Source organism: Mustela putorius, unplaced genomic scaffold (assembly GCF_011764305.1).
Source record: "Mustela putorius furo isolate JIRA1106 unplaced genomic scaffold, ASM1176430v1.1 tig00003853_pilon_pilon_pilon, whole genome shotgun sequence".
Classification (NCBI taxonomy): domain Eukaryota; kingdom Metazoa; phylum Chordata; class Mammalia; order Carnivora; family Mustelidae; genus Mustela; species Mustela putorius.
In genome coordinates, this window is record NW_025422005.1 from 49,713,601 (window position 1) to 49,731,335 (window position 17,735).

At 42.2% G+C, this 17,735-nt stretch overlaps 1 protein-coding gene across 6 annotated transcripts in view; it reads left to right on the top strand.

Annotated features, from left to right (window-relative positions):
- The window catches only part of NFIA (nuclear factor I A), a 368,251-nt gene that overhangs the window by 330,263 nt on the left and 20,253 nt on the right, over nt 1-17,735 (top strand). For 4 of the 6 annotated variants that reach the window (XM_045064622.1, XM_045064620.1, XM_045064621.1 and 1 more), the window contains one exon: nt 619-710. The exons of the other annotated variants lie outside the window; for them this stretch is intronic. In XM_045064622.1, coding sequence (XP_044920557.1) covers nt 619-710 — 92 coding nt within the window. The remainder of the gene's footprint in view (nt 1-618; nt 711-17,735) is intronic. 6 annotated transcript variants of the gene reach the window in all.

Genomic DNA, 17,735 nt, shown 5'->3' on the forward strand with positions numbered 1-17,735 from the left:
AAGACTACAGGTGTTAATATTTTAAGCACATCTGCTGCTTTATAGAGATTCTAGATACTTTCCCGAAGCCTATAAAGACAGCTGGTTCTCAATGGTTTTCCACCTCCTTTCTGGAGAAGCCATTATTTCCTTCTCTAAAGACTCCTCTTTGATATTTAGCTATAGAGGTGCAGGAATATCTCGTGATTTTTGGAAGTGCCATAGTGTGAAAAGCAAGGTTATAAAATGAACTGCTCTCCTCCCCTTCCTACCTCATTTCTTTCTCCCTTGTGCTCTAAGGACTAAGATATCTCTTTCTGGCCCCAGAGCTCATGTTTTACACCAAAAGTATATTTTGCAAATGTCCTGCATGTTCTAATTTGTATGCTGGAAGGAGAAAAGAACTCATCTGAGACCCAATTTGACATTGTTTTATTCCAACAGTCTTTAGAACCCAACACCCCTTCCCTTTTATGACTGTCTAAAATGCCCCCGCTAGCCGGATCCCTTTGCTAGCTCCAGTGTTTGCACATTTCCTTGTTAATCAGCTGCGTAGGCTTGGAGACTGTGTGTTTTGGTGTTGTTTGTGTGTGCAATCTCGTGCTGCTTCCTGAACGCATGTGTCCCTTCCCTTCACAGCCTACTCGACACCCAGCACCTCCCCCGCAAACCGATTCGTCAGTGTTGGACCACGGGATCCAAGCTTTGTAAATATCCCTCAACAGACACAGGTGGGCCGCTCTCATCTTTTCTGTATGTGGTGCAGCTTGTTTTATTCGCCAGGTGCATTGTAACTTGTCTTTTGGCACAACAGGCTGCATTTCCCAGCCCCTGTTCGGTCCCTTTTCCTCCCAACCCCAACCTTCCCGGCCCTTCAGCCACATTTCCCTGTGTCCTCAGAAATCGTGGAAAAATTCTGTCTGCGATTTTTGTGTTACCTACTGAGGGGGTAGAGGAGGAAGGCTTCTGTGCCAGAACTGCTTTTGCTGTGGCAAGAAAGGTTTCCCAGGGCTAGATAGTGTGTTTCCTCCTCTGGGAATTCATGTCTCTCCACTTGCAACCAGACAGAAGTCCACCCCTGCCTGGAAAAGTCAGCTTGGGCTGCCCATGAAATCAGAGTGCGTCCTGGGAATGGGGAACCAGCCCCTCTTCTGTTTTCGTTATCGGGTCCTCAGGAACCGGAAAGAAAGGGTTCGTGAGTCCTGTTAAGTTGCTGGTGTTGGCACAGAAGTAGGTGGTATTTGTCACTGGGTACACTGGCCCCGAGGGAGCAAGTACAGCGGGGGGGCGGGGGGGGGTATATGAATATAATGTCATACGTTGAGGTAGGCGATTGAGAAAAGGGGATTCTCCTGCTCCTCTAGAGCTTGTTTCTCGGTAGACAGTTGTGTTTTGTGCTAGTGTCGGTCAAAGAGAAAAAATCTCTTTCCAAGGTTTTGAAATGGCTGCTGTCAGACACAGTAAGGGACTCTTGGAGTTCAAAGGTAGTGGGTGTGCCGATGTTTAGAAGTTTGCGAAATGGAATTAGATTCAAGTTTTGAGAGGAACGACTCACTGATTTCCTAATTAGACGGTAACCATATACCATCATAATCAACATAAAGAGAGTATTTTCTTTGTGAGGTTCTCAGCATGTGGTTTGAAAATAAATTCTCTGAGATATTTTGTGCATATGCCCGGGTGTGTATTCTCCAGATGCCGAATTGGTAACTACTCGTCTTTGTTGATAAGAGTAGGACCAGATGCTTATCAACGGGATAGATTTGCCTTCCTGGGTCCACTGGCTCTCTCTCAGTAAAGGATTTTAGTTTATTGCTGTGTCGACAGCGCAGGTGAAACTGCGCGGCTTCTGAAACCTTCCTTACCGGGAAGCAGGGTCACGGAAAGTACAGCCTGGGAGGAGGCAGCTGGGAGGAGAAGGGGATAAAGAGGGGGGAGGGGGCGCAGGAGGTTAACTCTTGAGTTTCCCACTTCTGCTGTTTCTCCTGAAACTGGCGTGTCCGTGGCTTCTGGGATGAACATCTATTCAGGACCTCCTGTAAAGTTGTTGCAGCGTATTGCTTATGTTCCCATATCTCCAAATGCTTAACTGGTGAGTTTGAAGTTGAATAATTACCTCAAAGGCACGGTCATTCCATTTTGTACTTTCGGCGCATGTGTTCAAGTTCAGTGGGAAGGGAGAACTGGGGACGGTGCCTCTATGTTGAATGATTGCTTTTCTCAAAGCCCCAGTGTGGTCGGGTTACTTCATGAAGAACCTCAAAAATGCAGCTTGGAAATGTCCTGTTTGTTTTTACATCGTATTTTTTTTTTATGTAATCTGTGATTCACAGCACTGAAATGGTACCCCGTGTTCCTTTCAATTTGTTTCTCTATAATGAAAACGTGTTCTATTCCAAAATGGCTTTGTTTCACAAATGCCTTATTTAACCCAGAAACTGAGTCTTCATGATGTTGACCACAAAAATTCAATTCTTGAAAATCCAGATTTTCCACGCATCTGGATGAATGATGTCATTTAGACCCAATTTTGTCATCTGGAACTGAAATTTTTTGGTTTCTGTTAAATATTTGGCATCATAGGGACAACAGCTTAAATGTTTCTTATCACAGTGACACCTGCCACATTTGTCTTGAACAAAGCCATCCACAATTGTCTTGGGAGAAACTGTGCTAATGGAATTGTCATTTTAAAAAAAACAACACCATATATATCCTGAGATAAAAATTATGTGCTCAAAATATCTTAGTTTTAAGGTATATATATTAACTTATTTTTTTAAAAAAAGAACTACTTTCTGGAACCATTTAGAGTGTTAGACATATATAGATATAGATAAAAATGGTCATATACTTAAAAAATAATCTCCTTTTTGAGAAGACCTTAGTTCAGAAGAGGTTTTCTCCCCCACAGGAATTGTCTAAGACTTAATTTAAGCATGGCCTACAGATTAGTAATTTTCTAAGCAAGCTTGCATTTATTCTATATTGATACTTTTGTTACTAAAGCATGAAATTTGTATTAATTGGGAGGACAACATTTGCTTTCTACCTTTAGAGAAATAAAAATTAAAGAGTCACCCAAGCAGGTACTTGAGCTTTACAAATGCAGAAGAAGTAACCTGCACATAAATCCATAAACAAATGCAAAGTAAAATGGTGTCCCTTTCTCCAAAGGGCCAGTTCCCAGTGGAAGTCTGTTCAAATGCCTAAATATCAACCTCTGGGAGACAGATTAGACATGGTCTCTATTTTTTTCTAGCAGATAGAATTTGAACTACTGCATAGACTTTTTAATATCACAAGACCTTACTTTCTACAAAGTATTCTTTAATGATATATAGCTTCTATTCATTGAGCACAATTCTGTGTACCGAGTACCTAAAGTGCATTACCCAACTAATCTTTTTAGGCACCCAATAGGGTAGATCTAATTATCTCCACTTTGTAAATGTAGAAACTGAGACCTAAAGAGATTGTTCATTTTCCTATGACCATAAGCAGTGAGACGTGGAACAAGAATTTGTACCCAGTTTGTCTGTCTCCGAGGCGTGCATTCTCAACCACTGTGTTGCACAGCCCCATGAACTGGTGAACACCTTTCCCTGCAGGTATTCAAACCCTGACTGGTGATGCTCAGCTCTCAGCAGTACTCCTGGGCTACTCCCTGCTTTTAAATCGGAGAATGCAGGGGTGCCTGGGTGGCTCAGTGGGTTAAAGCCTCTGCCTTTGGCTCCGGTCATGATCCCAGAGTCCTGGGATCGAGCCCCACATCGGGCTCTCTGCTCGGTGGGGAGCCTGCTTCCTCCTCTGTCTCTCTATGCCTGCCTCTCTGCCTGCTTATGATCTCTATCTGTCTAATAAATAAATAAATAAATCTTAAAAAAAAAAAAAAAAAAAGCCGGAGACTGCATTAAAATCTAATCCTTGTTATACCCAGGAGAATTGAAAGCAAGGTCTTGAAGAGGTATTGGTACATCCGTATTCTTTTTTTTTTTTTTTCAATTTATTTATTTTCAGAAAAACAGTATTCATTATTTTTTCACCACACCCAGTGCTCCATGCAATCCGTGCCCTCTATGATACCCACCACCTGGTACCCCAACCTGCCACCCCCCCCGCCACTTCAAACCCCTCAGATTGTTTTTCAGAGTCCGTATTCTTAGCAGCACTATTCACAACAAACCAGAAGGTGGAAGTAATCCAGGTCTCCATTAACAGGCAAATGGCATAAACCAAATGTGGCCTACACATGTGACTGCAATATATAGCACATATTATTTGGCCTTAAAAATGAGGGAAATTCCGCAGTATGCTATGTGGGTGAAACTTGAAGATCTGGTGCTAAGTCAAACAGGCCAGTCACAAAAGGACACCTACTGTATGAGTCCACTCCATGAGGTCCCTGGAGATTCATAGAGAGGAAAAGGAGAATGGTGGTTGCCTGGCAGCAGGGAGGGGGCAGAAGGTGAGGGGTATGGAAGGTGGGGATGGCAGAATGGAGACTCATTGTTTCATGGCTATGGAGTTCCAGTTTTGCAAGATGGAAAGAGTTCTGGAGATGCTTGGTGTAGTGGTAGTTGCAAAACAGTGTGGCTCTTCCAAAATCACTTAAAAATGGTTAAGATGGTACATTTTATGCTATGTGAATTTCACCACAACTTTTAAAATGTAATCATGAGATAAACTCTAATGGCCCTTTCCCCTCTTAAGAGCATAAAATTCTATAAAACAGACAGGACAAGTAGACAGTTTATCAACAAAATCCACTGTGAGTGTGTGCTGACTTCTCCGAAAATACTGTTTCTCATGCCCTCCCCATAGAAGGTAGTCAGACTATATTGCTTGAAGCTAAATGATTCATAAGGAAGTTTAAAAATAATGACTTTTTCTTATTACAGTCATGATACATGTTAATTGGGGAAAATACAGATGGGAGAAATAATAAAAATCACTTGTAGTCCTACTGTTAACATTTCCATATAAATCCATCCAGACTGTTGCTACACATACAAGTGTACTGCAAAAATGAGATCATATTATATACATTGTTGGATAACCTGCTGTTTCTTCCCTTTAACAATATATTACGGCCTTCTTTCCATGTAAATTGGAAAAATTGAATATTGGCTTTTATTGCACCAATTCATCATCGGTAATGATTGGTAGGGAAAGATAACGTGGATAATTGAAAGCCATTTTTTTCTCCTCCTTCCCTTCCAGTCTGGTTTTTTTTTTTTTCCAGAGAGTTCCTCCCTTCACTGAGACAGAATTGCCTTCTTTTTAGCCTTGCCCTGAGCTAGCTGTCTTTCCAAACTAGCCTTGCGATTGCATTGTATATTTCACCCCAGCTTTGACTGTGCTTGAACATTCCTGCCCAGTTATTTTTCCTGTTTTTCTGCTCTCTCTGCTACTCTCATCATTTGCCTCCTATCTCTCTGCATCCTCTACTTGGTAACTCACCATTGAAATGGGGGGTGACCACCTCCCTATAGCTTACAGAACACCTCTGTGTTTTGAGAAGCCATGATCCCCTGGCCTGACCCCGAATCTCTTCTTTTTCAAATTTGTCCCAGGATGGTTGATATTAACATATAGAGAAGTCTCTGGGGCATAGAGTGTGTACTTCACTTTGGACACAATGTCCCCTGCACACCCACTGAATGATATAATATAATAGAGGACATGCTATCATCTCAAATAGCAGAAAGCCAATGGCCATTTCAATTGCGTCCCATAATTTAATCTGATCCCAGAAAACAAGAGCCATTAAGAGGAGGCATTTATTTAGAGAAAAAAAGTTAATATTTCATCACCAGGTAATAAATAGAAATACCAATTCCCACACAGAAGGACTGAGCAAAGAACTCATTTTGATTCAGGTTCTAGTTTAATCAGAATGTTCAAATAAAATGCTTAACCTGCAGAACTCCAATGAGAACTAATTCTTTAAAATGAAAAATGAGTGCAAACAATATTAAAAATAGGCATTTCTTCCCTGCCACCCAAATCTATCACTGTTCTGCATCAACTGAATCGTGGTATCTGAAATGCTATTTAAAACCAAATTACCATTTAGGTTATTAGAAGAATCGCTTGGCATGGCATGGGCCTGATTTGTTGACAAAAAAGGCACAGGTGCTGTAACCTTTGCTTAATAAATCATTTAGCTGCCCAACTTGTGAGCAATGTGACTGCCTTTGCTTCATGAAATTCACACATGTAGGCACAAGCCACACACTTCTCGCAATGCCGAAAATCGGCTGATCTGGAGAGGTCCCTGCATGGCTAAATTAGAGACATATACCCCATGGTCTGCCTTTGTTGGGGATGCATAGGAATGTGGGGAGGTGGCAGATACGGGAGGCATTTCAGTCTGTTGTCATTCTGTGTCATATTCCTGAAGCTCAGCTCCAGCTGCATAGGCAATCTATGAAACTCTTCATAAGTTGCTTTCTTCGCTTTCTCATCATTTCTTACAGTATTGCCAATACCTACAGAATGAGGAGTAACAATTCCCAAGTTGTTCAGAGATTAGTAGAGGACACTGATGTAACAAATCATAATAATAGTAATGACAACAACAACATTAATAATGTGGGGTGATACCAGTTACAATAAGGGATTTGCCTAAGAGGCTTTGAGACCACAGAGTTGGGTTAAAGAACTTTCCAAAGAATGGAAGGGGCAGAAAAGCTAAACCATTTTCTGTCCAAGTCTAATTCTGATCTGATGATGTGGTTCTGATTCTCATGTCATTTACCTTTTTTCTTTCTAGCTTTAATTTCCTCCCATTTATCCATGAGCTGGTAAATAAGGTTTTATTGAGCCCAGCCTAAGAAGAGTGACATTTTTGTTGGGTTCTATCTTCTCTGGACCAAGCAGATAAAATTAGAATCCTTTCCTGCTGCAGTCATGTCAGCTGGTAGCTCCCTCACCCCTCATTTCCAAGAATCTCCCCCTCCTTGTGTAACATCCTCACCCTCAGCACCAAGCTCACCTGCGATCACATTCCAATGAGCGGAAGCCATCCCCGCCTCTTCCCCACCCTGCCCTGTGCTGCCTGCCTGGAGGAAGTTAGATACCCACAGAAGTTCAGGGAACCAGCGAGAGAATTGCAAAGGCAACAAACTGAGATTTCCTTAAATGAAAAAAGAAAAAGGAAAAAAAAAAGATTAACCTCCTCCTCTAGTTAGAGTTGGATTTGAGCATTTCAGTTACAAGCCCACACAATGACAGGTAAATTTTCATCTCCTCCTGACTTTGGAAATAGTAGCAAATCATATTGGTCAAATTGATACTCTGCCTGCTTTGCTTACAGTACTCAGAGTCCTCTGAGGCTGGTGCTATTATCCCCATTTTACAGGTGAGGAAACAGAACTTTCAGAAGAAAGTTCAGAAGGTACATTCAGAAGAATACATCACCCCGAGCAAAAGAGGTAGCCGGGATTTGAACCAGTTTGTCTCTCAAATTTCTTTTTCCCAAATGGCAACTGCATGCTTAGTTAGTGTTAGTGAAATGTTAATGACCATTTTCTCTTTAAGATGGTCTAGGGTTGACTCATGCTCTTACATCAAGGAATCAGAAGCCTAGAAATTGGGTCCCGTGGGATAGGACTGATGTTGTGTTTGGTCCTTCTGAAGACCTGCCCCAGTTTCCGATTAGTTCATGCGTCTGTAAAATAAGACTGAGCTCATTCTCTCATCCTGCCTGGGAAAAAGGACCTTTACTAATGATGTTAGTCGGCATCTGTGAGAACAGCTAGCCTCTGCCCAGAGACCAGATAGCAGAGCAGCTGGGATTGTGGGCTTCCTTTTCAGATCTTGGGTGGAGCTTTATTCCATCACTTAGAAACATGTATGTGTTCCTTTCCTTTCCTTTTCTGTTTTCTTGGTGTTTCAGTTTTCTGGTTTGGCTTATTAACTGTAGAATAGTCATATCATCTCTGATGGTTGTTTTAAATCTTAAATTCTACTGGTATAAAGAAAATAAATGCTTGGCTCCAACTAAACATTCAACAAATGATAGCTTTTATTGTTCAGTTGATAATTAAACTCATATTTAAATAGTACTTTCTGGATTACAAAGTATTTTCTCACTTGATCTTAAGAGCAACCCACTGAAGTAAGCAGAACCATTATTATTGTTATCCCATTATACAGATTTAAAAACTGAGGCTGAAGAGAAGACATGACTTCCCTGGAGCCACCTAGCCAGGGATCAGTAGAGCCAGAACACAAACCCACTTCTGATTCCCAAGCCCTGGCTTCCTCAATGTACCCCGTTAGGCAAGGTCTTGGGTGAACCTTTCAGCACATCCTCTTGTGCTGCTATGTGGTTATGACCAGAAACTACCTGCCAAACTCTGGATCTCAAACAACCATCTAGCAAATTAGGACAGCCCTTCCCCTAAAGATTATAACCCCATAGATCCTTCCGTTGAGCGTCTGGCTGAAAGGTACATTCAAAGCCTGATTGATTGGGCACATCTATTCCTCTGCACACCATTTCTCCTATTCAGCTCAATTGTGCCCCAAGGAAGAAGAGACTCCCCAAGAGGAAACCATCTCTGAGTGTCATAAGGACTGGCAGCAGATGCATACACCTCCCTGGCTAGACCCTGAAGGGACAGGCAGTGCCTGGTCATTTTTTTCATTTGCTCTCAACTTCAGTCCTGGGTGTTGCATAGTCAGCAACACCTCACCAGGATGAGTTACTCATGCAGTGTGCTTCCCCTCCCTCTGTACTAATGTGAGCTAGAGTGAATCCCCCCCAGCCTCCCATCTCCCATACCAACCTGTACATTCTCTTCTGGTACACTTGATAGCTGCCTCACTGATAGGTTATGAGACACTATTAAGATATACTTTTCAATAATCAGAACCCTCATCTTTCAGTTTTTAATTCAGTAGCACATTTTAGATGTCTTCAGCTACAAACGTCACTTCTGGGCAAAGTGAGAGCATCAGTTCTAGGGACTGGTCTCTTTTACCACCCTCAGTTTTTTGGGGGGGTTTTCTGTTTTTGTTTTTGTTTTTAAAGTGGGATTTTATTTATTTATCTATTTGAGAGAGCAAGAGGAGAGTTGCAGAGGGAGGTGGAGAAGTAGACTCCCAGGTGATAATGGAGCCTGCCACGAGGCTTGATCCCAGGACCCTGAGATCACGACCTGAGCTGAAGGCAGGCGCTTAACCGACTGAGCCACCCAGATGCCTTCTCCCTCTGTTCTGATAGTTCTGTAACCCTATTACCTTTAAGTCACATGTTTTAGTTTGGTTTTAGCCATTTTGTTTGTTTGGTTTTTGCCTTGCTTTAAAAAGATTTGGGGAAGTTTCTTAGTTAAAGCAAATGGATGATTAGTGAAAGAATGAGGTGCCTACTTGGGATTTGACACACAGTAGGTGCTCCATAATCCTGTCTCCTTCCTCACTTGCCACTTCTCAATATTAAAATGAGATCAGTGGCCAGGGACAAGAGGAAGATAAGAGGGAGCTTGCACCTGAAATTTTAGATCTTACGGAAGAAGGATAAAAAAAAATCTGGTATCCATTTAATTGGCCTTTGGGACTGTGGGAAAAAGGAGGCTGAAAATGAAGTGGGAGGAAAGCTTGGAAACAGAAGGTGAGAATTTGTGTAGAGAACTAAGAGGAGTGAGGTCAGAGTTTGATGACAGCTGTGCAATGAAGCCAGAAAACCCCAGCATTAATTGCAGAATTGCTGTCAAAATTTCCAGTCCTAGGATGGATCTTGATAATGATGCTTCTGATCAGGGAATGTTCCAGGATACTAAGGAAAATATATTTGGTACTCACAGCCTGATTTCTTTGGGGGAAACAAGAGAAAAGTCATGAATTAAAGAGTAAGACCTATTTTCACATCGTAGCTATGCCTTTCATCAGAGTGATCTTGGATGTTACCCTTTAAAATTCAGTCCCTTCATCTATGAAATGAAGGCCACAATATCATCCACCTGATAGAAGAGAACCAATTAAGTGTGACTTAAGCCAATCAGGGTTCTTTTCCTCCCATGAAATCTGTGTGGTTGTTGGCCTTCTCTCATCTGCTATTGATGCCGACAGGAACCCATGCTCTTGAAGACGATTCGCTCTACCACCCTCAGCATGCTGTCTGTTCGTCCTCATGCTTGGTGCCTCTGGTTGCAAAATGGCTGTTGCAGCTCCAGACATCATGCCCATATTCTACTCCATTATTCCTCTTACATTGGGGAAACAAAAGCCCTGCCATACTACTCCCCTGCTTCCTGCTGGCAAATTCCTCTTTAGTCTCACTGACTAAAACTAGATTACATTGAATTTTTAGCTGCAAAAAATGCTGGGAAAGCTAGCACAGAACTATCTTGATGGGCTAAAATTGTGATCTATTACCCTGGGGTGGTTTTGTTGTCCTCCCTAAACAAAACTGCCCCAAGAAAGTAAGGGCCATAGATCGTGGGTAAACTGATGGCAGTATTTGCCATGTTCCTCCTTCGCACTCTCTGATAGGTGTCATGTGCTTTTAACTCCCTTTGCTGCACTTGACTCCCTTCATCCCTGGATGCCTGCTTTCTTACAGTGCCTTTCCTCTATACTCAGTGCTCCCTGTGTGTCTAAGAAACATGTATACCATGCGTGCACATGCACGTGTGAGTGTGAGTGCATGCGTGTGTAGTGATCACACACTAGGTATGATCATTTCAGCCCTCCGTCCGAGTCCAGGATCCAGGCAGACATATGGGGGTTTTGTGCTGACCAGCTCCCACAAGCTGGGTCAACTTTCTCCTGGTAAACTGGAACTCTGAAAAGACCAAGTTGGAGGACATGTCCCTTTGTAATTTCAAGGGAACCCAGTGAAACAGTGCCCTCCGCGTGCCCTCCCGGGTGCTTATCAAACAGTCAGCAATGGGTTCTGGGTTTCTCTTTTATGACTTGGAACCAGATGCTTCCTTTGCAAAAGAAAAGAGCCTGGTTTTGCTGAGCTTGAGTCAACAGAGTTCAGAGAACAGGAAAATGAGTTGATTGGCCCTGCTCCGTGAACTGTGAGGAGAGAGGCAGTACAGGTGGCCAACTGTCCCCCTTTCCACAAAGCCCTGCCTGGGAAACTCCCCTGCCTGAGGAATTCACTTTCCAGAATGTTCCTGCACTCTAAAAAATAACCATTCGCATTAGGAGGGGGTTCCTTTGGGGCACAGGCTTTCCCAGGCTTTCTCATGAGCCTAAGACCTTGAAGGTCCCACGGTCAGAGTTTCAAGGCCAGGACCTATTGTCTAAAGTGAGATTTTCAAAGCTCTCACGTGAGTTCTCAGTGACTCTTCCTGCCCACTTTTCTCACACCCACTTGTTTACCTTCCTGTTTGTTTATTGAGGATGGAGGCACATTCTTTTATCAGGGGCCTCTCTTTTTGAGATATAGCCACTCAATGGAGCCTATTCATTGAGTTACATTCCGTAGCACACGCCTCCCCAAAATATTTGCATGAGAATTTTTCCTTAGGCTTCACATTGCTTCTTTTACAGCAGAGATGAAATAACTTAGCACTTCTAATTAGCTTTCCACTTTCCAAATGCTTTACACATTAACTAATGAATCACAGGAGCCTGTGATAAGCTGGATCCGTGTGTTGGGGCTGGGACACTGGGTTAGGACAGGCTGTCCTGGCCTGTGTTTCTGGCCCTCCCGCCTCCCTCCCACACTCTGAATGTGTTGGGATAATGGAGCTGCAGCCCAGACTTGAACTTGAAGGGCAACCTCAGACCCCCTCTGTGCTGCCTTAATAATGTGGAAAGTGTTCAATGCTCCCTTCCAAAAGGCAGGATATGCTGAGTGTCTCCCGTTGCCCTGAGTAGTTGGGGGAAACTGAAGGCCAGTTCTCATGGCACACAGCCTCTGCCCCTCTCAAGTACGATCCCCCTTCCACAAATCCCTGGCCATTTTGTGTGCATATGGGGAAGGCATTGCATAGTCAGGGGGGGATAGAAGGACAATATGATAGAAAATTCTAGTAAGGGAACTGAACGTAGTAGGGATCTGTGCATCTTGGTAGGCTATAAGCAGCACTAGACTAGGAGTCAAAATATTTGAATACCTAGCTTATCTACCCCACTCATCAGCAATGTGATTGATCGTGGAGACAGGATTTAAAAAAAAAAAAAACAATTTACTGAGCACCTACTATATTCTTGGAACCACACTGGGCTGGAAGAGGGGAGTGTGTGTGTGTGTGTGTGTATCCAATCCCTGCTATACCTTGCTCACAGACTTCTGGGAAAAATGTAAATAAAGTGTAGCAAGATGTGATAAATGAAACAATTGAAGTATGCCTAATCTATAAGGAGTACACAGAGTAGGTCATTAAGTCTGGAGAGAAGCAGGGGACTCATGGAAGACATCCTAGAGTAGAATGACACATGAGCTGGTTGCAAAGGAGACAGACCTACCTGGTGGGTGCAACATTCCACTCCAGGCAAGAGGAAGAGCACACCCAGAAGAGTAGCAGTGTCTGAAGAACTTTACTCTGTTTGGTATATCTGTTAATGTAAATGGAGGAGGATGCTGAATAATGAGGCTTGGAAGTTAGGGTCTAGTCATGAATAAATACATGACTTTAGACAATGGTAAGGCAGTTGGACTTTATTCTGCAGAAGGTGGGAAGCAGATTAAGGACGCAGTGGGACCTCTCTAAGTGAAGAAACTTCAAACATGTTTGCATTAACACTCCGTAGGTACAGGATTTTACAGACAGTAGTGGTTTGGAGACCCATGATCATGAGGTACCCTCCTCTTCTGGGCAGTGTAATAGAGTAGAGAAGACATCAGCCTTGGAGCCAGACAGACTTGATTTTGATTTATCTCTGTATGTGACTGATGTCAACGGAATTGTGTTGTTCCCCCTTTCCTCCCACCGCCACCCCCATCCTGTCAAAGTTCATACTCAGAAACCCTGGCTCCCACTGCAATGGTATTTGAAGATGGGGACTTTGGGAGATAGGATTAGGTGAGGGAAGCACCTCACAGTGGGATTAGTGCCTGCATCAGAAGACACAACAGAGAGTTCAGTCTTGCCATGTGAGGATTCAGTGAGAAGGCAGCCATCTGCAAGCCAGGAAGAGCACCCTCAGGTACAAATCAGGTACAGATCTGCTGGGACCTTGATATTGGACTTCCCAGCCTCCAGGACTGTGAGAAAATAAGTATTTTAGGATATTTATCTGTTGTTTAAGGCAGCTAGTTTAGGATGTTTTGTTATGACAGTTGGAGACAAGTACAGTGATCTTAGGGGTAGTTTTTAGCCTTTCTGAACCTCAGATGTCATATTTATAAAATTTTAAGTCAATTCATGGATTCCACTTAGAGCTTTAGGAGGATTCAATACAGCCAAATTAGAAAGCCTTGGGCCCCCTTACCTGGTGCATGCAGAGCTGGTATGTGCTGCTGCTTTGTTCACCCCTTAGAATTGAACTTCTATAAAGCACCAGAGGTCAGGCGGGAAGCATCTCATTCATCTTTCGGACCAGGGACCTGTGATTGCCAGCAGAAACCCAGAAATGTTAATATGGCGAAAACCCCAGAGGTAATCTGGTCATTTTCCCCCTAAGCTGAGTCCCTCCCCACCCCCCACCATCCTCCCACGTCCGTTTTCCATAAGTTGTGCCATTAATTCTCTCATTAGCTAGTGGAATGATATTTATTTATTAAGAACATACTTAGCATACTCCCAAGGAGCAAGTTAAAGCTCCGCTAACAGCTGCAGTTTCTGGTTGGGAAGCAAAATACGCTGAGGAATGCATACAGAGAGTTTGTATGGATGTTATAATTTCATATTAAAAAACTATTAAACTTTATGCTGGATGAGGGAAAGAAGAAAAAAAAAATCCCAGTGCAAAAACAAGTTATGAACCTAGGAGCACAGTTTCTGAATGTTTATTTTGTCAGATACACAGCTGACATGATTAGTTCTAATGGGGTGGTGATCCTCATTGAATTGCAGATCGGTTTGAGTGACTGAAATACCGCAGGGACCTCAATAAGTGGTGCATACGGTATTACTTAGGCTGCATCCTTTAGCCAAGTTGAAGGTGTCTTTTTCTCTGTCCCTTCTCAACACACACACATGCACGCACATGTGCACATGCTCAGGCACACTAGCACACCAGGGATGTGATCATCTCTTCCAGAAACTCCACGTAGAGTATTAATTACCTATCCAAAGCAATGCTGGCTTGCCCTTGCTCATTTCTCCCTGTTGCCCTCGGCCACCCAAGTGCACCCCGACCCCCGTTCCCCCCTCTCCCGCTCCACTGCATATAATGGCATATCAGATCAGTCTGCTTTGCTGCTGCATCAAGACCCAGATCAATTTATTGACTCTGTCAGAGAGGCTGGTACAGTAATTGTTACAAGAGAAGAATGGAAAGTGAGAATGCATCCACATGAAAAATAAAAATGGTGTTTTGTTCCTTCCTTTCCCCTTTTCCTTTTTCCTTTTTTATTTTATATTTATGTATTTATTTACGAATTGCCTCATAGATCTTTATGTGTTTACACAGCAGAGAGCACTTTACTTAAGTTAATCAGCCCCTTCTACATTATTAATTGTGACAGTTAGGGTGCTACATGACAGGAAGAGTGTTATGGGAAGCATTGATCTTCCTCAGATGGTGTGGACCTGAGCAGGTTTGGTATTCCGTACCTTCGCTCGCTGCTTTGGGGTCCCATCAACTCACATTTCCCTGATTGACAACACAGAACGCCTCCCATCAATACAATTGATTTTGTGAAAAAGGACAGGGAACGTTTTTCAGCTGGAGATAGATGAATTATGGTGATGGCAAGAGAGAACACTTCAGAAATCTTTCAGTTTAGAAATCTAAATTGAGAACGAAGGTCCTATTATCATCCCAAACACACGCCTAATTTTTACCCTCCGAAAAATAACAGTATTAGAGAAAACTTACTGCAAGTGAAAAATAGACTTAGTTGAGGCCAGCCATGAACCTAAGGATATAATAGCTATTTTTAAAAAGCTATCTGCTCATTTTTTGTGTGGGAAATTTTTGGTTAAGTGCATATCTTTGAAAGACATTTCATTAAAGTTCAACTTTCATGGCTTATACCTGTAGACCCTAACATAAATCCTATGTGAATGGACAAAAGTGAGTGGGTGTCATTTGTGACCTGGAAATAAAAGGTCAACCATTGGATTTATAGCTTTTTTAGTGAAAAGAACATAAAGATTCCTGCCAACTGGAGTCAATCCATATTTTAATGTTTCCTAGTTAAGATTATAAAATCAAGGGATTAGGATCATGCTGTTCAGTGAAGGTCAAAAATTAAATGTGGTGGGCTAAGTGTCATTCCCATGGGGCAGAAGTTAATATTTCAAAAACCGTTTCTACCACTGGCAGTCAAGAAATGAATTGTCTATGGTCATTAACCAAGGTAAGGGGAATCCCACTATCATTACTACCATTTAATGATGATTATTACACTAATCAACTATATTGTTAAATTACTCTGCTGTTCTCCTGTAATGTCCCCGAACAGTGATAGTGGATTGAATGCTATCAAATAATTCTCATATGCAATTGGGAAGATGGAAGATCATGTATGAAGGGTTCCTTGTGGGAAAAGAAGTTGTGGCTATCTTATGAATATAAGAGCAGTAACATAGAATCTTAGGTCACATATAACATTCTTCTAAGACCAAGACTCTGTGACACTACAGACCTGTTCTTAGATATGATTCACCAGTACAAAAGTGTTTAAATACAAAAAATGAAATGCATTTCTTTTCATCATGTTTTTTTCCTATTTCACTTTTTTTTTTTTTTTGGTACCTGCCGCCACCCCCTCAGCCTTTTTTCCATTTAGGAAAAAAATTCATTTGCCACATCTTTTCCTGCCTCAGATTTTTGGAACTCTGGATCCCATCTCCTTTGGATTTTTATTAAGGGAGAAGAAAGGTTATTTGAATTTCTTTACAGGATGATTCAGGCACATATCTCTCATACCATTTTCAAAAATCCATTTTAAGATGGTAGAATTTTTTGAAGTTATAGAAATACAGAATATTGAAGCTGGTAATTTCCTTAAAGATTATCTACTCTAGATGCCATCATTTTCCAGATACACCTTTAAATGCATTCTGAAATAAAGTGTGCATGGTTCTGATAAAACAGCACCTCCAAATGAGAGACCCAAAGCCCAGGGAAGGTGGTTTCCTAGGTACCTTAGAAAATGGATGCATGGTTTCTATTTTACAAAGGTGTTTTATAAAATATCCATTAGACTGGCCCAAGTGCATTGGAATCCTCAGGAACAAAAGCACGTAATTCAAAAGTCTACCTCAGGGAATTTCTCTTCAGAGAGTGCCATGTGTGTGTGTGCGTGTGTGCGTGCTTGCGTGTGTGTGTGTGTGTGTGTGTTGTGTGGATGTGGGTGTGGGCCAGTGAGTGTTCTGGGGAGCTTTTGCTTGCACCATTTTCTAACTTTTGTCCTTCACACTATAGACAAAGGTTAAAATTCCCATCCACTTTCACAGGCAAACCCTTTAAAGTGCTTCTACGGGAGGCAGAGAGCAGGGAGGACCTTTGATTTAAAGTTCAACATTTACATTTGTAATTTTGACTAATTTCTGTGCTCGAATTAATTAAATTGAAATTGTTTAATTAGAATAAAACTAAAATTGATCATTAGGATTAATTTAACCTGATAGGCTTTGTGTGCCTTTCTAGACAAATATTATGAAATATAGTGATAATGAAGCAGTGAGAGGTATAATTTCACATCTTATAATGATTGTAATATCTGCCAGTTGTTCTCCCTGGTATCTGGATAGCTCTGAATGTTGCTATTTGTTACATCATTACCATCCAGCTAGGGCCATGCTGTATCTCACAATTGGCCTTTTCCCAAATATTTTTTCCTGTCAAGGTCTAAAGATGGACCAAGTTCTGTTCACCCCCACCCTCCTAAAAACATCATTCTTCCCCTTTCCCCCACCCCCACCATCTTCCAGGAAGGCTGCTTGCTCACTTGGCTCTTCCCCTGGGCCTTGCATCACAATGACCTTTGTAAACTAAGAACTGCTGCTTGATACTCCTTATGGAATTCACTAATGCTCCTCAGGCGTGGGGTCAGTGCTGTCAAATCTGGACTACCCCTTTGCACTCCTTCCTAGCTGCTCGCTTGGAATAAGAACCAGGCACAAATTAAGCTGCATGGTAAAGTGAGGGATTGACGCCCTGAGTAACGAACTGGAAGGGAGTAGAAGAGAGAAGGCAGTTTCTCCAAGTGTCCGATCAGCTTCTAGGAAATCGCTTGTCCTGTTCAGCCCCTGCCTTCCATGGAGCCTTGTCAAGCAAGCGTGTGTCCACATTTGGTGCTCTCTGCCTCTTAAAGAAAATCATAGAAGAATAAGGCTACTGTTTTACCAAAGGATTCAGCCTCAGATTAGAAACATGAGGCCTGCCTCTCTCTCCCAACACACTAACCAATGTACAGCCTTTGTACTATAAGGTCGACTGTGAAATTATTTCATCTTCAAAACAATTAAGGTACACATTGGTACATTAAATCCCCAGGAAACTCTGCAGACCGTCTTGAGTTTCACATTCCTCCCAGCCACAATTTTGCCAGAGGAACTTACCAAAAAAAACTATTTTTTTAATTTGTTTCCTATAAGAACCTTGAACAGCAGAATCCAAAGGGCAGTAGAGAATGAGTCAAAATTAGATGAAAATGAAAAAATAAAAAATAA